The sequence below is a fragment of the Thamnophis sirtalis genome, unplaced genomic scaffold (genome assembly GCF_051295495.1).
Source record: "Thamnophis sirtalis isolate CommonGarterSnake01/CBP01778 unplaced genomic scaffold, rThaSir2_p1.2 scaffold_7, whole genome shotgun sequence".
Classification (NCBI taxonomy): Eukaryota; Metazoa; Chordata; class Lepidosauria; order Squamata; family Natricidae; genus Thamnophis; species Thamnophis sirtalis.
The window spans coordinates 15,339,751-15,364,490 of record NW_028261387.1 but is presented as its reverse complement, the minus strand read 5'-3'; the positions used below and the strand labels follow the sequence as shown (position 1 = coordinate 15,364,490).

Here is a 24,740-nt window from a genome sequence, read left to right as displayed (position 1 = left end):
TACTTCAACATGAACCATGACTAGTTAGGCTTCTCAAATAAACCTCCTTATCATATTGTCATAATTTGTGGAATAAGCTGTAGCTGTTATCAAATTAACATTTTATGCTTCAGTTTCCCTAGCACAAGAATGTCAAACTTTCATTGTCACAGCGGCGTCATGTGACATATCGCAACTCCCCCCCTTTGTTAATCTGGGTGTGGCCAGTGTGTGACATCTGGCCCCCAGGCTGCAGGTTTGACAGCCCTGCTTCAGCAGTTTGGCCAGCTGTTTACTCAAGAGCAAAGTTTCAGAAGCTCCTTTGAGTTTAAAGGCACACAGAACTGCAGGAAGTTACCGGGGCAAGCATGGAATGGAGACCTGAGAACCTTCTACTAAGCATTAAACCAGAAAACATGAGCAATTCAATATGGCATTTGAGCCTACATATAATTGTGGCCGCAAGAATAACTTATGCACAATTTTGGAAATCCACTACCATACCGTCGGAAGATGATATAATTAAAAAGATCTATGAATGTGCAGAAATGGACAGAATGACGGGTTGGCTGAGGGACAAAGGAGAAACGGAACATTACCTTAGCTGGAACTTATGGTATATGTGGGTGACAAGGAGAACAGCAGGGACTTAAAACGGGGAAAGTTAAAAGTGAACATGGGTATTGTAATAGATCCCTGAATTTTGTAATGAGAAGATGTGGCTTAGAGACCTAACAATGAGGAAGGAAAAAAAAGTTGGGCTGTGAATGACTGTCACCGCGCGGGGGGGGGAGGGGAGGGGGGTTGTATGTTTAAAATTGTATTTGTATTATGTTTTACTCTTTAAAAAATGTATAACTAATAAAGATTACTTAAAAAAAAGAACTGCAGGATCAGATTTCAATGGCTAATGAAGGGAATTATGGGCATTCAAAACAAATAGAAACAGCACTGACTAATACTGAAGCTTTAGGAAGAAAAATGCTTGCATAATCAAATCAGCATTCAACATCTGGTAATTTTAAGTCAGCTTAATGGACCCCAAACTAGAACAATATATATAAAACTGAGGGCTGCAGTTCTGAACAAATGAATTACGTTCTGAGAAAAAGCTCACAATACTCCATTGTAAATTTCTAACAAGCCAAAAAAGAACTACAACCAGAGCTATAACCACCAACAATTACAATATTGTATTCAAGAAACAGGTCTCATTTAAATATTTTAATATAAAAATATTTAGAAAGCACGTTACAATTGAAAAGTGTGTAATCACTTTTCCTCTTTAAGATCAGCTATTGCAATCAAAACTGTAAATCCAACACTTTTATTACAAATTTTGAGCTTCCCACTGTTGATGGCAGAAAAACTGCTACTTCTTTTTCCTTAAGTTTTCCTTAAGTGGAAAAGGCTTGCACACACAGTGTTTCCAATAAATTCAAGATGGCCAGCTTTCCAGCAGTTTGTTGACAATTTGGGCCATGCCAACTATCTTTAATTAATAAGTAAAAAGTTATCATCACTTTTTCGCCTGTAGAAAGAAGAAATAGTTCATTATTTTAGATCAGCAAAGGAATAAAAAAATGTTGGAAGGAGGTATGAATGGACCAATCAAAATATTAGCATTAGTGATTTCTAATTTCCATCCCTCTGCAAAATAATAACTGGCCTTTATATGCCCTTCCTTGCCAGCTTTATCCCTCTTCTCGGCTGCATATTTCCAATGGTTGCCATTCTGTGCCTTAAAAATGTAATTTGAGAAGAAAAGCCCAAACTTTGTGATTTTATCTAAATTATTTAGAGAATAGAGCAGATAATGAAAGGCCTCTCCTAGGCCTTCGGTTGAAATAGCAGATATTCCATAACTTGCTTATCTTCACAGTAGATCATATCTATTCAAAATTAGGAGCCACTAACAAAATCACAGCTTAAGACTTTGGTCACAACATATCTTTGACCTAAAAATAGTTGGCTAATTCAAGTGCTAAAACTTAAATTGCAATAATATTATTGAATAGGAAACAGTTACTGACAAAAGCTTTACAAGAATGGGTTGGGAGAGCCATCTGCCCTTGTTGTTTTAATGCTCCTAAGATCAGAATTCTTCCTCAGGAAAAATACTTATGATCCCTTCATTTCCTAAATTTCAAGTCATTTGTCAATGATAAATACAAAAAGGGAAAGAGGGCTTAAAAGTTCTATTCATATTTCTAGCTGTGTTTTATCAGAGAATCCATAACAAGGAAACTTAAGTATATAGTGTACAGGAAAAATACATAATGAAATCAGTGGAACAAAATACTGACCTCATACAGCAACAGAGGTTCGTGGATGTCCGCTGTCCTAGACCATAATTTTCACTGTTAGATTCTTTTAAAAATTTATGAAGATCTGTAAGTGGCATCCCAGTTTGTTGGTATTTCTGAAATAGGAGTGTACAAAATAATCTCTTAGGAAACAGTTTTACTCAAACCTACACTCTCTGGACTTCCCATTTCTTAACCTATTGTGAGAAGGAGGAATGATTTGTGAGGAGAGTTATTAATTGAGCAGAGATCTGCAGCCTTACACATATTTGAAGGTTGAAATCTAATGTTATTTATGCTGCTCACGAAGAGAGAAAAGTGATTTTTGGTACTTCTTATCTTCTTACCTAAGTCTGTTAAGAGTACTTCATCTATTACTTAATGAAACCACAAATATCCTTTCACTTCTTTGATAAGTATCATTCAATTTGCTTTCTGAGTTAGATTATTCATCCTGAAAGTGGCATTACAGTGATACAGTTAACTTTCTTACTGTTGTATACGGACGACTACTTCTGCTTTTCCTGACGTCTTCCAGTTTACTCTTCTACCCACTCCAGAGAAGCTACTATAGATTTGGTAATAACTTCAAGATTGAAAAATAAGAAACTCTAAGAAAAGGTTTCTAGCTTTCTAGAATTTGATTAACAGGCACATACTGTATACGCTACTAAAACACCCTTTAAAACAGGGATCCTCGATTCCTAGTCCACAGCCGTGATCTGTTGGGACCTGTCCTGAATTAAGTGGTGGATAAGCATGGACACATTTTTGCAAGTGGTGCACATATGAAACAATGCCCTCTTCCTCCTATCAATGCTTGTCCACAGAGCCAGAAAGGTTGGAGACAGCTGCTTTAAAAAGCTACTGTATCCAACGAGTTTCTATGAATTTTCAAGCTTACACATAACATTTTGTCTGAATGTTTCTGTGAGCTCCAGACCACCTTCAAGAAATAGTACTTAACCCAGTATATTTTACCTTGATGGTGTCATAGGCATCAGTAATGAGGGCAATAAAGAGACTGAGTATCATATATATGAAGAGGCTAATGAAGGAATACAGATATAATCGACTGAATATCCAGACTGTGGTACTCTTCTGCTGGATCTGAGCAAACGTAGCAAACATGTCATCGCCATTGACTAAAGAAAAGAGACATTCTGCTACCTTGTTCATATCTTCAAACTAGAAATAGAGAGCAGAGAACATAACCGACATCAGAAACAGGTATTGTGGCATTTCAAAGAAGTTTTAGTCCAATCGTCTTAAAATAAACTGGTTACAGCTCATTATTAAAACTCAACACATTACTAAACCTGGATTGAACAAAGACAACAAAATTTCTGCAGGGAAAAAAATGTACATTTTTTTGTACATTTGAATGCAGGATTCACATCTGACATACAGCACGTTGTTCCAAATTGTGTAAATGTGCTACAGTGTTCTGCATAGGTTTATTTTAGCAAATTACACACAAATCATAATTCTAAAAGCTGATTTCCATGCTAAGTGTCAATATAGTATATATTAATACTCTTTAGGTAATAGATTTCACTAAAAGCACCATTAAGGATTTTCAACCTTTTGATGGATAGAGGTTCCATATGACATGCGAAGGAAAATGAAGTTTGGGGCATAAAGTAAAATGGATAGGGCTGTCTTGTACTCAGTGAACAGCATATTCCAGAGTGGTGCTAAAAAGTTTGTGAATTTGTTGTACTGAATTTTCAATATTTCTGCCTAAATATGACATAAAATATGCTCTGTTCTTCACAAGTCCAAAAGTTAAAAAAAAAAAAACCCAATCAGCAGTCAAAATATTATTATTTTTATTTTATTTATTGAAGAAATGAGCCAAAGATACAGATTAATGTGTGGCAAAAGTATCTGAACCTGTAGGTTTATTAAATGTTTATAGAGATTCTCAGTAATCCAGGTCATGATTTCTCACTTAACAACATACATTTGGGGCTCAATTGTGGTCGTACGTTGAGGACTACTTGTACTTCAGGATTTACCCTGCCAATTTGTTGAACTAGAAAGACAGGAATCTAAGATCTTTAATATTATTTAATGTTAGTTTAGGGAAGAAGCGATGTCTCTTTTAAGCTAACTAACATTAGACAATGCTGCCCTCTAGCAATAAAATTGTGCAAGAGAAATCACAATGAATACATTTACCAACTTTCAAAAACCCACAAATAAAGTCAACAGTTGCTTTTAATTCCTTCACTAATGAAGACTGGAGTACCATACACAATCTTTCTTCAGACATAAAAGATCCTTTAGCAATTAGAACTATGAGTTGAACTATGAATAATTCAACTAATGTTTGCAGAGGGTACCCATTTGCCTCTAAATTTACGTTTGTGTGCAAGTCTTTCATAATATTCCTCAATTGCTCATAAAGAATAAATTCCAGATCACCTACATACCTTGTCATGATATGGTCCGAGAACAATCCATCCACAGAAAGTGTATCCAAGGTATATCATCCCAGCACAACAACAGAATCTGAGGACTTTGGGTAAAGATGCTTGCATTGTTAAAATGAGTACCTAGGAAATTGGGAGAAAGTCCATCAGATACCATGTGTGTGGGTGGGTGGGGGGACCCACTTGGTTTCTGGCACGTTATTTGAGCTTACATTGTAGGTTTGGAAGTAGCCCAAATATCGAATGACTCCAACCCAAACAAATAGAGTGGACGTCCCAAGAAAAATGCTGCAAACATCATAGCTTGTAAGATTCTGAAAAAAAGAAGAAAAAAGTTAACCACTGAAAGAGGAAGAGCTGATTCCTCTTCGGATCTCAACTAAGGTTTTAGAGCAGTGTTTCTCAACCTTGGCCACTTGAAGATGTCCGAACTTCAACTCCCAGAATTCCCCAGCCAGCGAATTCTGGGAGTTGAAGTCCGGACATCTTCAAGTGGCCAAGGTTGAGAAACACTGTTTTAGAGGTTAGAATTCTTTCAGCTATCACAACCCAAAGTAACTGAAACTTTAAGGATTACCTTTGCTTTTATTTCCATCTTCATTATAGAGCCAACGATAGTCATTATGTCACTGATAATCACCAGAACATACCATCCATTTATAAACTCTAAACGATCTGCACTGCATACATGACGTTTATACTTCTCCAGGAAAAAATTCACAAATCTCTGGTTTAAAGATTAACATAAGAAGAAAAAACTGCTTTAAAACAAGAATGATTTACTAATTAACATCACACCATTACTATGTTAATGCCACCATGTGATCATTATAGGAACTGCATTAAGATAAGGAACCTGTATTTTATCTATTGCTGAACTACAATCCCAGTATCACTTACCACTGAATATCTTACAGGAACTATATTTTAGAAACTACAGGGCGGGGCATAACCTTTTCCTAGGGGGTCACAGCAAGATCGACAGCAGTTTACAACTTCTGCGACACCTCATTTTAAAGCCCATAAAAAACTGAATTGAATGAGCTATTAAATGTTAAATTTGCTTTAAGAATGGCTGGAAAATTCGATTCGGAAGAACAAAGGATCATTGACAGAATAAAATGCATTGCCTTTCGAGAGGCTCGCGATGCTGGAGCGACGTTTATCAATCGAAAATGGATTGCAAACAAATTGAAACGTCATCCGGATTGGGTTACAGAAGGGCTAATGGTGGTCATACTGACTATTAAATCGTGTCAATAAACTCAGTTTTTGATGGGCTTTCGAATGGTGTATGAATTATTTGTGTTGTTATTACAAGTGTTGCTGTGACCCCCTAGGAAAAGGTTATGCCCCGCCCTGTACTTCACCCATCTCTAGTGTATACAGACACTATAGAAGAGAGTTATTGACCAACTTTTAAGATCTCGTTCTTTTTAAAATTTTGCTTATTCCTGCTATCGTGACCTGACAAAAGGGCGAACGACAAAACCGCGCCCGACTAAACCACGTCGCTGACGTCATCAACACAGCGACAACAGCCAGCGTGGAGAAAGAAGGGTGATTTAAATAGCGCGTCGAAAGAAAGCCGATTTAACTTAAGGTAAGGGTTAGGGTTAGGGTTCGGTTAAGGGTTAGGGTTAGGGTTAGGTTTAGGGTTAGGTTAAGGGCTAGGTTTAGGGTTAGGTTAAAGGTTAGGTTTAGGGTTAGGTTTAGGGTTAGGTTTAGGGTTAGGTTTAGGGTTAGGTTAAGGGTTAGGTTTAGGGTTAGGGTTAAGTTTAGGGTTAGGGGTTAAGTTTAGGTTTAGGGTTTACAGCGTGCTTCTGTCTCCGCGCTGTTGTCGCCCTGTTGATGACGTCAGCGACGCGGTTTAGTCAGGCGCGGTTTTGTCGTTCGCCCTTTTGTCGTTGAACCTCCTGCTATGCATTGCCAGCATTCAGTCTCTGGGGAGAAATTAAGCTATTTTATACCATTCATTTCTGTGTTCAATAATTTACACAGTTTGCCTCATTCCAAATGTGAAATTTTAATTACAGTTTGTTGAACCAGCGATGGTTTATAAATATCTCTCAACCATTAATGGGTGGCATACGCATCATACAATCAAAATAATCATATTTGTCCAGTTTTCTTAATCCATTTGAGTAGGATCACACAGTGTAGAGAGAAAAGAAAACCAATATTTAAAAATCCCAAAATGTAATGCTATATCAACATGAGATTTCTAATTAATTAATAATACTTAATTATCCATTAGGCCATATCAAACTATAAAATATGTTACAAAATAGCATAAAAGACAAGAATAAAAGAAAATGAGAATTATATTTATGTGTCAAGCCTATAATTTACCCCTTTCAGATTCACATATGCAATTCTCAATTCTACTGTGTTCAGATGGCTATATTATATATAATTTTTGGATTTTGATGCACATGGAATTTACTATTTTAATTTAAAGAATTTTGTCTAATTTGTTTTGGCAACATTTGTCTAATGTGCCAAGATATGTCGGTTTCTTATGCAGTTGAAAATTAAATATGTTCTATGTCCTCTATCTCTGGGATTCCACCTTGTGATTAATTAAACTGACTTAAATCACACAAATGAAAATAACATGCCTGAATGTAGTTGGAAGCTCTAATAATCAGTAACTGTTAATTGCAAGCAAATTTAGAATATGAATTTCCCATCTTCAAAAACATATCCCACTATTATAGTTTCACTCTTAAATAGGACTTCTGATCAAATTATATGACAAATATATTAAGAACAATTCTTACTTTCTGTTATCTTGGAAAAATGAAATGCATGCATAGAAATTAGGCATACTTACCTTTTGCAATTTTAGAGCAAGAATAATAGATCGTGTGCAGAGAATTAGAGAAGCAAAACAGCTCACTATAACAAGCCCATCAAAAACCAAGATATACTGTGTATTCTTCTGAACTACTAAAAGGAATAGGAAAACAAATAACTTAAAGACTTTAAAAATGTAGATATTTCCAAGTCAATCACTACAGAGGTGATAAATTACCATATTTTTCAGAATATAAATCGCACCAAGATTTTGAAGAGGTAAATGTTAAAAAAAGGTTTTTATACTCTGCAGACCTCCCAAATCCTATGCATGCCTTATTTTTTATGAAAAACAGGGCATGCAGAGAGTTTGAGAGGCCTGCAAAGTGCTCCTGGGGGCTGGGGAGGGACAAAAATGAGCAAAAAACAGTCTTTTTTTTTGCAAAAACGGCCTTTGTTTTTGCCAAAAAAAGGGCATGCATAGCCTTTAGGAGGCTTATAGAGTGTTTCTGGGGGAGGGGCAAAAACGAGCAAAAAAATGGCCTGTTTTTCGCTTGTTTTTGCCCTCTCCAGCTCCCAGGAGCACTTTGCCTCCCAAAGCCTCTGCACGTCCATTTTTGAGAAGGGGGCAGGGTTTCGGGAGGCCAAAAATGCTGTATTCAGTGTATAAGACGCACCCAGATTTTCACCCTCTTTTTTTGGGGGTGGTGGTCTTATACTCCAAAAAATACGGTAATTGCAGTAGGTCCCTTTAAGTGTAATACTTAAAAAAACCCCATTGATCTACAGACTCTTTCAAAATGTAATTCTCTAGCCACAGTACTTGTAAAGAATGATTACACAATAATTGCCCATGTATACATTTTCCGTGTTAAATTGCAATATTAGCTTAGCTGAGTTGTTATTGTTTTGAGCTTCTTTGTTCAGTATTTTATTACATCTTCATGTGAAAGGAAAATCTTGATGGTTATTTTCAACATCCATTTCTCTTAGCTGAATTTTAAAAAAAAAATTAAATCCAAGGTAGTTTTCCATTTCAGAATAATGACATGAAAATGTAAATACAGCGCCTCCACATAGCTGTTATATAAGTGTATACCTATTTGCTCAAGAAATATGACCCAGTCAAATTATCTGCATTGTTGACAATGTTTAAGCCATCAATGACACAGCACAGCTGGCTGGGGAATTCTGGCGGTTGAAGTCCACCGGACTTCAAGTTGGCCAAGGTTGAGAAACACTGCTCTAGACAAAATGGTGCTATACATTAAAAAGGAGGCTTCCATTTTCTTAATCACATATTCATGTTACTTACAAGAGCCGGATATATTCCAGTCTTTACATTCCTGAATGTCAGCATCAGTATCCAAATATATTTTTATTTTACCACTGTGAGCCATATTGTTAAAAGTAATCTGTCAAGAAAAAAAGTTTTTTTAAAATATATATATATGCGTGTGTGTGTGTGTGTGTGTGTGTGTGTGTGTGTGTGTGTGTGTGTTTTATTTGTGCTGATAAATAAATAAAGGGAGACTAGTATAGATCTATTTCAAGCTATTTAGCTCTCATCAGCTAGCCATACCCTTACTGGGATTTGAACCTGGGCTATATTACATCCTAGGCAAACTTCTTAGCCATTAGGCCACAGGCTCTTATCCGTTATCAGCGAAGCCAGGGTGAAAGGTATCTATTAGATTTTTTTAGCCTAATGGCTAAGAAGTTTGCCTAGGATGTAATATAGCCCAGGTTCAAATCCCAGTAAGGGTATGGCTAGCTGATGAGAGCTAAATAGCTTGAAATAGATCTATACTAGTCTCCCTTTATTTATTTATCAGCACAAATAAAAAAAACACAAATATAACAAAGGCAACAGTAAAAAATATTGGGTTTCTGTCGTGATGGACTCTTGTGACGAGCCGATAGACAGATGATGGAAGCAGTTAGCTTCCTCCCATAATTGGGGCTTACCAGGGGTTGTAAAATAATCTAATATATATATATATTTACACCCTAGAATGGATATGTAATTTAGATCATATGGAACACTATTTTGGGGTGTGCATGCTTTTGAGTCATTTTTGACTCCTGGTAATTGCCTGGAGAATTCCAGTTTTTTGGAATGATTATCTTGGCGACATTTCAAAATTGGGTTTGAATGGTGCTATACATTCCCAGGGTTGAGACAGTGATTGAATCAAGGTCACTCACCGGCTTTGTGCCTAAGACAGGACTAGAACATAGTTTCCCAGCTTCTAGGCTGGTGCCTTAACCACTACACCAAACTGGCTTTGTATAGAACATCCTATATACGTTTTTTTTAAAGCTCCAAATCTCTAAATGTATTCATTGGTATCAAAGCAGTATTTCTCCAGAAAGTAACTTGACAATGTAGTTTATGCATCTTGTTAATTTCACTAAAAGGTAGCAATTTACCAAGATGGCCTCAACCATTTAATTTATTTCAATTTCAACCCAAAGACTAAAACATCCAGCAGCTTACTTGTTTCAATCCACTGAAGAACAAAGCTGTGTAAGTGCCTTATAGAGAAATTGAACAACTTAGTATCGGAAGTTGTTTAAACAATAATCACTGCTAATTTTCCTATTAAAAATATTTATGAAATATTACACACAGATGCATTATATATATAAAAAAACTTTGGCTGGTAGACAAAGTTTCTTCATAGGTCAGTGTATTGCCCACTACAGTATATTACGCTAATGTACAAGAGATACATGGTAAGGTAGTCCTCAAGTTACGACGGTAATGGAGTCTGTCCATCGGTTATAATTCATGATGGTTGTAAAAAAGATCAGTCATGACTCACCTGATTTTATGAACTTTTTTACGGTGGTTGGTGAGCAAAAAAATGGTTGGCTATGGGTGTGGTTTTGCCAAAAACGGAAAGTAAATGCCCATTTTTAGCAAAAATGTCATAAAATGCAGTCATGGGGTCACGGGGTGCTTCAAATGGCTGTAAATGCAGCCCCATTGCAGAGAACCTAAAGTTCAATTGTGTAACTGTGGAAGGGGGGCTGACTGTCAGAACTTTGAATCTAGATTTTAAGTACCCCCTCCCCCCATAGATCCATTGAAACTTCAAACAATGATTGTGACCAGTCATAAATCTAGGACAACCTGCATTAAACTAATGTATAAGAATTGCCAACATAAAAAGAGGTTGAAGAGTAAAAGATATTTTCTATGGGTGAAATAATAAAAAATTGCTCACAGTATTTTCAAATTCGTAACAGTCCGGCAGCTCACGAGTATGAATAGACTGCAGATCAATGCCTTTTAGTTTAAAATAAATTTCAACCTGTATGAGCCTGGAAAAAGAGAAGCCATTACAACATTTTCTTTTTTCTAAGGAAACAGAAACTGCGCTTTAAAAACTGCATGTTACCTATAGAACTCAAGGTTGAAAAATGTTGAATTTTTTAAATCACTTATTTCCTTAGTGGACAGATCCTGAGGTTTCCAATGAATGCATTCTGGAAGAAGGAAGCAAAAGATATACTTAAATACCTGCAAATATATAACATAGGCTTCAGAAATAGAAAGTTGTGATAACTGTAACAACGTGGTTCCAAAGTAAGTATAGATTATGCAAATCATTATTATCACCATCTTCTGTTTTATACAAGAAGCACGATTCCAAGTTATAATTTTATATTCTGTAAATCCAGTTTGGTATATAAGCAATATCTAAATAATAAAACCAAATGAAGCAGATAGATGAATGAATAAGTCATACAGCTTATGTGAAACCTACACAAATAAGCTATCTGGGTACTTATCCTAAATCCCTCTACCAATCAATCCATTGACTATATAGGTAGTCCTTGTTTTACCAACCACAATTGAGATTAATAACTTACAGGTTGCTTAGTGAAACTGCAACAGTGCTTATGATCTTACTTCAGCTACGGGAAATGTAAGCTCCCATTTTATCAAAATTTGGACACTAAAATTATCAATTCTGGAACAAGGAAAGACCCAAAACAGAAATAGTCAATGTACATGCCACAAATAGACTCCTATGTCTGCAACTGATCTGGCAAATAGTTAAATCACAGAGCTGCAATTTCCTGATTTTCAAAATAAAACTAATCCAAAACATGTGAGATGCATTATATCACCAATCTATCTCCACACTGAAGAAAAAGAATAATATAAAAATGTGTCCTCTGATTGCCTAAAGATTGCTCAATTTTACTTTTAAGCAAGCTTGAACACTGAATTTAACTGTGGTTAAATTTCCTGTTCAGTTCTCAAACAAATTATCCTAGTTCCTCAATTCAGGTAGACAGGAATTGGGGGTTAATTTATATTTCCATATTTCACCAAGGCACAGTGTACCAGGAGGGAAAATACTGGCAAAAAAGCTTGGCTCACATCCAGTTTGTTAAGTTAAAAAACAACTGTCCAATGGCACAAATGAAACTAACCAATCTTTAATGAAAAAGCCAGAGTCAGACTTTCAGATCAGCAATTCAATCATGGCTTGGAAAGTTAATGTCTGGTTTATCACCTACCCACACACATTTTTTTTTAACATAGAGTGCCTTGTATTTCTTAATTAGAGACTTTGGTGAGGACCAAAATTAACCAGGAAATATATAAAATCATCACCAGGCCATTAGAAACCTAAGAAAAATGCTTTATTTCAAACTGTATAATAGTTTCCTAAAGCAAAATATGGCATAGACCTAAGGCACGCAGCATGTCATATCAAAATATGAACTATGTTATAACTTGTAATGTGATAACCTAGTTTTGTGGCATCCTGACAGTAAAGTGCTTGCTTTATTTACAGACAAGGGGCCTTTGGGCTGCCAAGGCAAATGATTATATCCTTTGTAACATTCTACTACAAAAGAGAGAGGAGAGCTTTAGTGTATGCTATGGGCAAACCTGAAATCAGAGACTAACTATAAGTTTTGCCCCCAAGTTTTGAAAACCATACAAATACAGTCAAATGGACAGCTACAGTTATAGTGCTGATTCCAAAGTACCTGTTTCAATAGTACTGTTTATGAGCAATGTATCATTAGAAGAAAGCTTTGTGCCTTTCTTATATTGTTGCTTACATATGTGTAAGCCAGCCATGTCATCTTCATCTTGCTCATAACCGAGTGTGCCCAGTGATATATTCTCCAGCTGCTGATACTAGATGCAAACAAAAGAAGAAATACTCTTTTTTTTTGGTAGCCTCAACTAGGATTATAAGACATCCAAAAACACAGATTTAAACAAGAAGCTTGAAATTAGCTTTGAAAACATTTCATTTATTGTCAAACTAAACTTGCAGAACCTGTTAATATAAAGTTATTGCATTAATTGTTTGGTATTCATTAACTCTTTTGCCCAGTTACACATTTACTTAGAAGCAAATCTGTGAATTTTAAAAACTTCCTTTTGGAAAAGGCTACCATGAAGAGTAACAAAAGAATGCCACGTTTTTAAAGAATTCAATTGTTATTTCCCTGTGGCAAAAGTGTTGGATATATGTAGCTACAGCCTCCGCAAGGATGGCCAATATTTAGCATATTCTTTGGGCAAGCACATGGCACATGAATTTACAATTTTCACTTCTAAAGAAGTAAGTGTTGTGTTAAATTATTAGGACATACAAAAGGCATAATCCCAGAGATTTTATATCTCTGCATTGAATCTCAGATTCACGTTGGGATTCAATAGAAACATGGAGTTGAACAGCCTTTAAATCAAATGAATACCACATTCTCAATTCTCACATTCAATTGTCCATTGAATTGACCATATTAGCATTTCCATTTCTAGTCAAATGCGTGCACGTTTTTCACTCATATACCCATACCAAAGGTAGACACTTACCTGACTAATTGCAAAAAAGATGCTATCATAGACGTCTTGCTGTGTGTACACACTGCAACTGTAGTCATCTTCATCGACCCCAGAGTAGTTTTTCAGAAACAGGTGCTTAAAAGCTATAGTATTCTCCTCTTTAAAAGAAACCACCAACTGGTTACTCAAACCAAAAAGTATAAGCTTTAAGAGAAGGAAAAAAAAGCAAGAGATAAATTATTTTATGTAATACATCCTAAATCAGGTGCCACGGCAGGTACTTTTTGATATCAGCATCCTAGCTTGCTAAATCATGATTTAATACAGGCAACGTATAAGCCCCCAACATTTGTGTGTTTCAAAGAACTTTCCAGAAAAGGAAAGTTCTACACTGAAAATTTTGAACCTTGTTGTTGTTGTTGTTAAATTACAGGTCCTAAAAAGTTGGCTTCTATGTATCCGAATGTACAGCCTAAATGTTGGAGGTGTGGTTCTCTCGATGCTACATATTATCATATATGGTGGACCTGCCAAAAGGTTAAGGCATTTTGGATAAAAATATGTTGGGTCATGCAAAATATCTTTAAAAGAAGGATAAAGTTTATTCCTCAGTTATTTTTACTAGGTATATGTACTGACTTTACAGTGGTAGAGACTAATTTGATTCTGCACCTAATAACTGCAGCAAGACTGTTGGTGGCGCAATACTGGAAGAAGGAAGACTTGCCTACAATCCAAGAATGGACATTGAAAGTCACAAACTTAGCCGAGATGGCTAAAATATTGGCATATCTTAAAGATCATTCAAATGAGAGATATAAACAAGACTGGAAAAAATGGATTGACTATATACAAAATAAATACGGGACCAAGAAATTCCAGTTAGCCTATGCTTAATATCAGAAATGATTTAAACTGTTAAAAGTTAGTTCAGTAAGAAGAAGCTAAGGTCAATGTAGAATGTCATTAATTTCTTTATTTCTTTTTTCTCAATAGATCTTAGACTGGGTTAGTTAAAAATCCATACCGTGTACGGGTTCTGGGAAGTCGGGGGGGGGGAAGGAGGAGGGGGTTGGGGGGTGGAGGGAGGGAGGAGCACACACACAAAAAATTGTACTTCAATGTCTTAATGATTGACAAATGATGAAATATTTGTGTGTGTTTTTTTTAAAGAAATAAAATAAATATTTGGAAAAATTACAGGTGTCCAAAATCTAAATATTTAAGTGGCAAACTTTCCATTTTTCTTTATGCATTCTGCTTTACCCATTTCCAAAATCCATCCAAAAAAGTTTGAACATTCCATCTTACAGAATTATGTTACTTGCTACATCCTCATGGATTCCCCTCAATAAGGAAGAAACACAGAATGCGCCCCTCTCAGAGTTTGCCAACCCCTAATTTAGCAGGTGGAAAGATACAAATTACTCCTTCATCACTTCAATCCTCATCTCTTTATATATGATTTGTTTCCAATGCATTATTCTGGTTAGGGAAATCACTTTAAACCAGGTTTTGAAATGGAATTTAATAAAGAGCTATAGTTGCTTAAACATGAAATACTTAGAGTCAACATGCAAAGCATATGTAGTATGCCACTGAATAAAAGCACCCATTTAATCTTAATCTCCTAAATAAACTGAAGGACACCCATTAATTTACATTATATGGAAGAGGCATTTCTTTTTCTCATCTTCAGATCCCTTCCAAGTTTTTATAAATGAAAGCAAAATGGTTGAGCAGCCTGTGTCTTCACACTCAAGGAATATCAGAAATAGACATTTAGGCTAGCAGGTAGATAGTACAGGGGTTGTCCAATACACAGAGCAAACCCTTGCCTTTACACACTTTTAACCTAGAAACTGACTGAGTTCCCAGTGTGACTATGCAAGTTTAAAGTACTATCTCTGGCATCTCCAATATTGTTTGCAAAGTGTAAAGATGTAATGTAAATGTAAAGAGATGGTGCTTTTGCAAACATTTGACAATGAATCTGTTCAATATCATAGGTAGTCTTTGGCCTATGACTAGAATTGAGCCCCAAATTTCTGTTGCTGAGTGATACAGTTACTTTTGCCCCATTTTACAACTTTACTTTATTAAGTGAATCACTGTAGCTGTCAGCTTTTGTGACTTTGCCTGTCAGAAGGTTGCAAAAGCTGATCACATGAACCCCACGATACTGCAACTGTCATAGCAATAGCATTTAGACTTATATACCGCTTCACAGTGCTTTACAGGCCTCTCTAAGTGGTTTACAGAGTCAGTATATTACCTCCAATAATCTGAGTCCTCATTTTACCGTCCTCGGAAGGATGGAAGCCAGTCAACCTTGAGCCGGTGAGACTCGAACTGCTGGCAGTTGGCAGTCAGCAGAAGTAGCCTGCAATATTGCATTCTAACCACTGTGCCCCCACAGCTCTTAACTGGTCATAAATATGAACCAGTTATCAAGTGTCCAAATTTTGATCATGTGACCATTGACAACAGTGTAAAGTGAAGAACTGTCATAAATAAGTTTTTTCAGTGCTGTTGTAACTTTGGATGGTCATTAAATAAACTGTTGTAAGTCGAAGGCTATCTGTATTCAAGGTCTTTTCAAGATGGGGCACTACTGAACTTCTCCCCCATGAGAGACAGAGAAAGAGAAAAGTGGGGGAAGAGTGAAATATGAGTTCGGTCAGTTAAAGATTATATTCCATATTTTCATCAGTGTTCGGAAGTTAACTGATGTACAAAGATATAATAACTACATTAATAACAAGTCACCCCTATTAATTTTTTCCAGTGGGCCTTGATTCAAAAATCATTTCCTGAATGAACGGTTAATTTTGTAATTCCTGTGACGCAAGTTAACAATACACATGACGGGTCAAGTGGTACAAGGCTTCAAAGTATGACAATTCATTTATTTTTCTACCCACAATTGATCTAGTTATCTGTATTTAAGCTGAATAAAACAAGAAACAACAAATCTACTAGGCATTCATTCATTTGCCATTTCATATATGTGAATCCCCAATAAAGTAACACGAGCATCTTTTAAAATGTTACCTGGGTAGTAACCATAACTATCTTCAGAATCTGAAGGCCCAATTTCCATGGTATCTGACGTCTAGCTCTGTATTTTTCACACGGATTCATAAAGTAGAACTTTAAATCCTTCTTTAGTGATTCCTCTTCCACGAAATCTGAATCTGATTGAGCCATCATATTCCTGCCATTCAAAAACAAACAAACAAACAAAAAACAAACCACGGGTTATTTTTTTTAAAAAAGCTAAACATTTTGCACACATATCACCTGCTTTCATTTCTAAAGTTAACAGATGAAACTATCAGATTAAAGGAAGGGAAATTACTGTTTCTTTCAACAAAAAAAGGTTTCTTGAATCACCCAGCCATAGCCTGTTTCACATGGTATTTTAAGCAGCATGGTTTCCTGAACGGGCTAACAAATGTTAAACATAAAATAAACAAAACTGAATTAAGTAAGAGTGTTCAATTACTTAGATCTGTTTGGAAAAAGGAACGTCCAGTTCTTAAGGGATTTTCAAGGGTCTTTGCTGTAACTTCAAGGCAATGTAAACATGACATTATGAGAAGATAGCCTATTGCACTCGCTGCCCTTAAACTCTCTCACACGCACACTTCTGCAGGATTCAAAGTCCTGTATTTGGGAATGAATAGCAGGAAAAATAATTTCTCTTCCTCCCCGCCACCTCTTAAAGTGAAAAATGCATAAGAAAGGGTTTTTTTTAGGATTATCCTACTTACAATTCTGTAACAAGTAACTTGGCCCCAACGCGAGGAGAATTCTCACAATAATCTTCCAACATGTCAGCAATGGAACCTAATCTTTGTTTCCTTTAACCTTTTTGCTATATTTGGCCTAGTAACACTGAACAAACAGTAGAGCTGTAAAACATGCCTCGGTTGAAGCAGCGATTGGAGGCAAAGGTCTCTCTGTGTGTATATCAGCCGCCTATCTCCTGACTAAATGTATTACACTGCAACACTCACTACACTCTTCCAGGAAGCCCAAAACAAATAATTCTGTCTGAATTGCAAATGCCTCAAATGCATCTTGCAGAAAAAAACAACATGACCTGGGTGCTCAAATGAGCTGGATTTACAGAGAATGGACAGCTTCCAAATAGGATACATTGGCCACAAGCTAGCTGCATCATTGGAGGCACAATGTAAAACCATTTTTTAAATTTGGCCCTTGGATTTATAGACTGTATACAACGTTAAGAAATCTTTTCACATTGTGTATTGGCTTTGGATTGGGTGCTTGTGTTGCATAAAACAGCTACGAAGCCTTGAAAACCAGAGTCGATGTTAGCAGCTGGCAACTTACAACATAGAACATAAATATTTGAATTCTGATAGAACTTTATGCTCTATGTCCTTTTCTACAGGGCCAAGTTCTCTCTTCGGCTACAGTGAAATTGGTTCCCTGTCCAGGCCATGTTTGAAGATGTTGGTCAGCTGAAAGCAAAGTGGATATGTTAAATCTATCAGACACTGAATAGAGAATGTTTTAGTCTTTTTTAAGAAATAGAAACACAGAAAATTAACTGATTTACAGTTGAATGTTGACAGATAATCTTAAGAAACTCCGTGGAGCCCATAAAAATTGGGCAGAGACTGAATGCAGCCTATGCAATGGTGAATTCTTGCTTGTGGCTGAATATGATCTATGAGCGCACCAAATTGTGGCTTAGCCATCAAAACCTGGTTAAATAATCCATGACTAAGCATGCCAGCAAATTACTGTGTATTCCTTATTTGGAAAATACAAGTAAGAAACTGTTTCAGAATTTTCCACTCAATAGCAATAGCAATAGCAGTTAGACTTATATACCGCTTCATAGGGCTTTCAGCCCTCTCTAAGCGGTTTACAGAGTCAGCATATTGCCCCCAACAACAATCCGGGTCCTCATTTTACCCACCTCGGAAGGATGGAAGGCTGAGTCAACCCTGAGCCGGTGAGATTTGAACAGCCGAACTGCAGAACTGCAGTCAGCTGAAATAGCCTGCAGTGCTGCATTTAACCACTGCGCCACCTCGGCACTCAAAACGTTTTAGTGTGGTGAACAGATCTGAGTTTAACCTTAGCTATGATACAGATTTTGCAGTGGCTTTCACCAGTTTTCCTGTAGCATTTATTTACATAAACCACTTGGCACTCAGGGGATTAGAAGTTAAAAAACAGAACATGGTATGCAAAAGAAGGAAACCCAAGTACTGGTTAAAAATGGCAATGATAATAAAATGACATACATCCGGGTTCTAAAAACATTTTTATTTTCAATCAATAAATACCAAAAACAAATAAATCCATCGGCAGGACTGGTTTAACCTTCCTGCCCAAATACCTGAGGTAACATCCAGGTCTTTTAAGTTTTAAGAAGAATGAGAAAGGTCAGAGCCATCAGCACCTCTGGTTGATATTGTTCCATAGGGCAAACATTGCATCAGAGACCTAACCTGTAGTTCCCACACAGTGACATTTCCTAACGGAAGGGATATGGAGCATGCCAACTCTGTTGGTTCTGATGTGGCAAGCCTGTTTTTGCAACATATTTAGCCTCCTTCTCACCCACTGGCTTGCATTAATGCACTATTTTGCAGACCACAGAACAGGAATAAGAAATAGTAATAGAAGCTGACAGGTATGTGATGACAAAAAGAAATTGAAGCAAATATGGTGGATTATGCAAAATATCTTTAAAAGAAGGATAAAGTTTACTCCTCAGTTATTCTTACTAGGTATGTGTACTGACTTTACAGTGGTAGAGACTAACTTTGATTCTGTACCTAATAACGGCAGCAAGACTGTTGGTGGCGCAATACTGGAAGAAGGAAGACTTGCCTACAACTCAAGAATGGACATTGAAAGTTACAAATTTAGCCGAGATGGCTAAAATATCGGCATATCTTAAAGATCATTCAAATGAGAGATATAAACGAGACTGGAAAAAATGGATTGACTATATACAAAATAAATACGGGACCAAGAAATTCCAGTTAGCCTATGCTTAAGATCAGAAATGATTTAAATTGTTTAAAGTTAGTTCAGCAAGAAGAAGCTAAGGTCAATGTAGAATGTCATTAATCTCTTTGTTTCTTTTTTCTCAATAGATTTTAGACTGTGTTTGTTAAAAATCCATACCGTGTACGGGTTCTGGGAAGTCGGGGGGGGGAAGGAAGAGGGGGTTGGGGGGGTGGAGGGAGGGAGGTGCATACAAAAAAATTGTACTTCGATGTTTTACTGATTGAGGAATGATGAAATGTTTGTTTTAAAAGAAATAAAACTTTTGAACTGAAAAAAAAGAAATTGAAGCATAGCTAAAACTATGTTTATTTTACATGTATCTGGCCCCAATGTATAACCACCTGCAATTATGGTCATATAAGTCACTCAAGTCATTAAGTGGGTCATCACATGATTGTATCTGGTTTTACTGCCTTTTTTGCAGCAGTTGTTAAACAAATGCCACAGTCATAAAGTGAACCCATTGTTTGCCCTGGCAAACGGCCATACATGCATGCCAGTTGCCAAACACCCAAAATGCAGTCACATGACCATTAGGGGGTGGCTATCAGAACTTTAAATCCAGGCTGTAAGTACCTTATGGGATGTCCGTTGTAACTACGAATAGTCACTAAGCGACCAGTCGTAAGTTGAAGACTACCTGCACCACACTTATCTAAACCATTCTGAGTTTGCCAACCACCCTGATCTTTTCTGCATCTACTTCACAGATGGGTTTTTGTTCTTTAACCTTCTCGCTCCTCTCTTTTTCACAATCTGATCAACTTCATCCCAGCCACAACTTTCTCAGTCTTTCTTTACCTTTCAACCCACTTATTGTTCTTTCATATGTCAGATTTTGCAATCCAATCCTCATTTTTCTACCTGGTCAAAGGAAAATATATAAGGATAACCTTGATAATTTCACCTTGATTCTGTCTGGTCTAAAATGTAGCAAAGGAAAATACTAGCAGTTGTTTAAAGATTCTATGGTTATACCAGTGGTGGGATTCAAATAATTTAACAACCGGTTCTCTGCCCTAATGACCATCTGGGTAAGTGGGGCTCGGTCATGTGACTGGGTGGGCGTGGCCAACTCAAGGTCACTCAGGTCGAAGGGCGCTTCGCCTTAGCTGTTACAATGTAATAAGGGTTAACCGGAGAGGCAGTTTCTATAAGCAGGTCAATAAAGATTAGGCTAGAAACAACACCAGAATGTTTCCTTCCTGCCTTCCTTACAAGATTAACCCCGTAAAGTGGAAAAAAACAAAAGGAGATTTCTTCCAACAATCGGTTCTCTGAACTACTTAGAAAGTTACCAACCGGTTCTCCCGAATAGGTGCGAACTGGCTGAATCCTACCACTGGGTTATACCTTCCAACAACTATCCTTGCAATGTCCGTTTCCTGACCCATCCTGTCCTGAAGGATTGATGTCATATTACCTCAACATACTTTCATATGGGTCACTTTCTTTCATATTCAAAATGCATTCATACAGCAAGTCTTTACCTTAGTTCTTCATGTTTTACTCTACAGCTTTTTGATGTACCCCACTCTCAACTTCTATGTTTCTGGCATATCCAACTCTAACTTCTACTTGGACAAAAGCATATTATTATGCATACTTATTTTCTCTTTTGACATTCATTCTTCATCACACACCACATAATACCCCCTATCTAACAGCATTTGCAGATCTTACCTGTTCTCCATTGATCGTTTCATCCTTAGTAAACACTTTACCAAAGTACAGAAATTCATCTACATGTTCAGGTTTTTTTACTGGTTACTCATATCCTATATCTATTTATTCCATTTTTGTTGTCAAACACAAGTACTCTGGACTTTAATGCATTAGTCCACAGTTCCATGTAACACCTTACAATCTAACATTTGCTGCAAACCATTTGGGCTCTTCAACCAACAACATGGCATCATCTGCATTCAAAAATTCACACCCATTCATGTTGCCAACCAAACACTTTTAAGATGAGAAACGTTTGTTATTAAGCATTCAAGGGGATATGACCTTATTCCCTCAAATGTTGAAAAAATAGCTAGCCTTTTCATTTATTATCATGCTTACTTCCATCCTATACTGTTCTGATTGAACTCTGCAGCCAAGCCTCTGCCTCTAAAGGCAATCCTCATTTAATGGCCACTTGTTTAGTAACAGTGGCTTACTTCCATCCTATACTGTTCTTATTGAACTCTGCAGCCAAGCCTCTGCCTCTAAAGGCAATCCTCATTTAATGGCCACTTGTTTAGTAATAGTTTGAGATTATAGTGGTGCTGAATGAGAGGATTTATGATTGGTCCTTGAGGTTTCAGCCATTGCAATGTTCTTGCAGTCAAATTGCGATTGGATGCTTGATGACTGGCACACAATTATGACAGATGCAGCATCCTGCAATCATGTAAATCGCCTTTTGTGACTTTCACTCCCAGCTTCAACAAGCAACGTCAATGGGTGATGTTGTGACTCGCTCTCACATGTCATCTGGTTTAACAATTGTGGGTGATTTGCTTAATAATGCCATTTTAAGTCAACGCGGTCGTGATTTTCTGCTTTATAATTATGTAACAGCCCAATCATCATCGCTAAGTGAGAACTACCTGTCCTTGCTCAAAACATTCCATAATTTTTGTTATACATTTTCTTTAAATCAACAAAGTACATTTTTTTCTCAAATTCATTTCCTCAATGACTTGTTAATTATACTCTGGAATATTTCTTCATACTATGTTACATAAAATGCCATATGAATGCTCTACTGAAAACAGGGAAGTCTCCACTTTGGCTATTTCCATAAATCTGACAAGCCAAATGGCATCAAAGAAATTTGAATCCTTTTTTGGAAAATGTCTTGTGGAAGCAACTCCACTTTCCCCTGCGTACATAAACAGAATTGTGTTTTGAGTGCTTTTTCCCCCCTAACAATAGTGATAGATAAACTTCATTCCAGTATATAAGTCAGAGTGAAAATGTTGCCTCTGGCAAATCTGAAAAGCAAGAAGCAACAACAGTCTTGAATCTTATGCGCTACACAGGTAATGCCAGGTAGTGTGAAAAAAGCTCCAGTACCACTTAGATACCTGTATTTCAGGGACTGTACCTGCCCAGCTTGCTCCCAGAACTCTGTCCCTTTCCTATGCTCTTATGTTACTTTTAACCTGAACAAAAGGTATGTTTCCAAATAAAAATAATCAGCTGCAATTATGATTTCCTATACTCCAAATAATACAACAACAGAGATGGAAAGGTCCTTAGAGGTCTTCTAGTCCAACAAGCGGAAAACACAAAACTAATCATTCACATTTAGGAAAATGAATTAGATTGCAAAACCTAAGTGAACTAAATAGGATTTACTTCTGAATAAGCATTAAAAAAATGTTACTGGGTTGGGAAAAACCGGATAAATTTTAAAGACCGACACGTCACACACAGTTTAGTCAAATGTAAGCCTTACTGCAGAGGATCCCCACTGATATCACCAGGCATTGTTCCTGAGTTGAAGACTTCAAACTAACTTATTTACTTTAATAAAAAATTAAACTAGTTAGGAGCCACTTATCAATGGAATTCACAGAAAGACTCTGATGTTGAAGCCTGGCTTAAAGATTGCAAAGCAACCTTTCTCCCCTGCTGAGAAATAGCATAATCTACGCCTGGATTTCTGATAACCAGCCAGTCTTAGTCATCTAAAGCAGCATTCTGCCATTTTTTCTCAGAATAAATCCTCAAAGTATCATTTTGTGTCATTTTGGGGGCCCTTTTGTTTTGTTTCCAATGGACCAAAATTGCTGTCAAGTTAAATATTGACAAAGTCATGTTCCCAGACTGGCGGTTGGGTCTTAAAGTACAGGCAGTCCTCAACTTACAATAGTTCATTTAGTGACCGTTCAAAGTTGCAACAGCACTGAAAAAAGTGGTTTTTCACACTTACAACTGTTACAGCCTCCCCTTGGTCACGTGATCAAAATCCGGCCGCTTGAAAACTGACTCACGTTTATAACGGTTGCAATGTCCCAGCACCCTGTGATCCCCTTTTGCGACCTTCTGACCAGCAAAGTCAATGGGAAAGCCAAACTCGCTTAACCACCATGTTAGTAATTTAACCACTGCAGTGGTTCACTTAACACAGTGTTTCTCGACCTTAGCGACTTTAAGTCCTATGGACTTCAACTCCTAGAATTCCCCAGCCAGCTCTGCTGGCTGGGGGATTCTGGGATTTGTAGTCCACAGGACTTAAAGTCGCCAAGGTCGAGAAACACTGACTTAACAACTGTGGCAAGAAAGGTCGTAAAAACGGGGCACCACTCACTTAACCAAAGTCTTGCTTAGCAACATAACTATTGGCCTCCATTGCGGCCGTAAGTCGAGGACTGCTGAATTGTACATCCCTCTCCTGAAAAAAAAAACAAGTGCCCATTTATTAGAAACTCACCACTGACCTCTGAAAAGCAAGATTGTTTTTAAAGAGGACAGTGGTGAGATCTGGCTTCCGATAAATGGGTACACGACCCTCGATCCACGTGAAACTGACAAAAACTGCATTTGCTGAGCAGATGTGTGCTTGCTGCTCCCTTTTCTTCTTTCAAGAGCCGAGGTGGCGCAGTGGTTAAATGCAGCACTGCAGGCTACTGCTAGATCAGCAGTTCAGCGGTTCAAATCTCACCGGCTCAGGGTTGACTCAGCCTTCCATCCTTCCGAGGTGGGTAAAATGAGGACCTGGATTGTTGTTGGGGGCAATATGCTGACTCTCTGTAAACCGCTTAGAGAGGGCTGAAAGCCCTATGAAGCGGTATATAAGTCTACTGCTATTGCTACTGCTATTTCAACTTGCACCCACGCACCTAGTCACCCAAGAATTTCCCATACGCCGGGACCGCAGGGCCCCCGAGGCGTGGAAGCCGACCTTGGCCTCCTCCTCCTCTGGCTCTGGGCGCTTCTGTATACTCTTAAGAGGGACACATGAGGAGGAAGAGACGAAAGGAAGCGGAGCAGAAGCCCCACCGGCGCTCTCCCCACGTGCAACAGGAGCGGACACAGCCGCCAAGCGGAAACCCGCCACGGGCTCCCGCGGTTTGTTTCTGCGGAGGCTCCTCCAGCAGAGGGGAAAATTCAAGATTTTGTCATTTACGCACCCGGCCCGCCGCCGCCGTTCTGCTGCAATCTTTCCAAAGGCAGCCGGGCTTACATACACAGCCCTGCTTTTCAAAGGGACAAAGCCATACCTGCGCAGGCAGTCGCGGTCCAAAGAAGCGAGCAAGGCTTTAGGATTGGGGACACCGCTTCTCCCCCGCCCTCCCGGATCCGAAGCGGGACCAATTGTTGCTGCAA

General features: G+C 37.6%; 1 protein-coding gene across 4 annotated transcripts; it reads right to left on the bottom strand.

Annotated features, from left to right (window-relative positions):
* Positions 1 to 1,193: 1,193 nt before the first annotated feature.
* Positions 1,194 to 24,740, bottom strand: MCOLN2 (mucolipin TRP cation channel 2). Of its 4 annotated transcripts, XM_087719368.1 has the most exons (15): positions 17,129 to 17,342; positions 16,861 to 17,021; positions 16,407 to 16,569; positions 13,383 to 13,556; positions 12,542 to 12,695; positions 10,930 to 11,017; positions 10,756 to 10,852; positions 8,838 to 8,937; positions 7,560 to 7,675; positions 5,301 to 5,450; positions 4,936 to 5,037; positions 4,724 to 4,846; positions 3,267 to 3,473; positions 2,286 to 2,401; positions 1,194 to 1,510 (listed from the first exon to the last, which is right to left on the bottom strand). In XM_087719368.1, exons 3-15 carry the CDS (start codon positions 16,563 to 16,565, stop codon positions 1,474 to 1,476), a joined length of 1,623 nt encoding a protein of 540 aa, XP_087575494.1. In that variant the 5' UTR covers positions 16,566 to 16,569; positions 16,861 to 17,021; positions 17,129 to 17,342; the 3' UTR covers positions 1,194 to 1,473. The 4 variants fall into 4 exon arrangements, with proteins under 4 accessions (XP_087575494.1, XP_087575495.1, XP_087575491.1 ...); XM_087719369.1 differs by lacking the exons at positions 16,861 to 17,021; positions 17,129 to 17,342 and adding an exon at positions 24,635 to 24,740; XM_087719365.1 differs by lacking the exon at positions 16,861 to 17,021.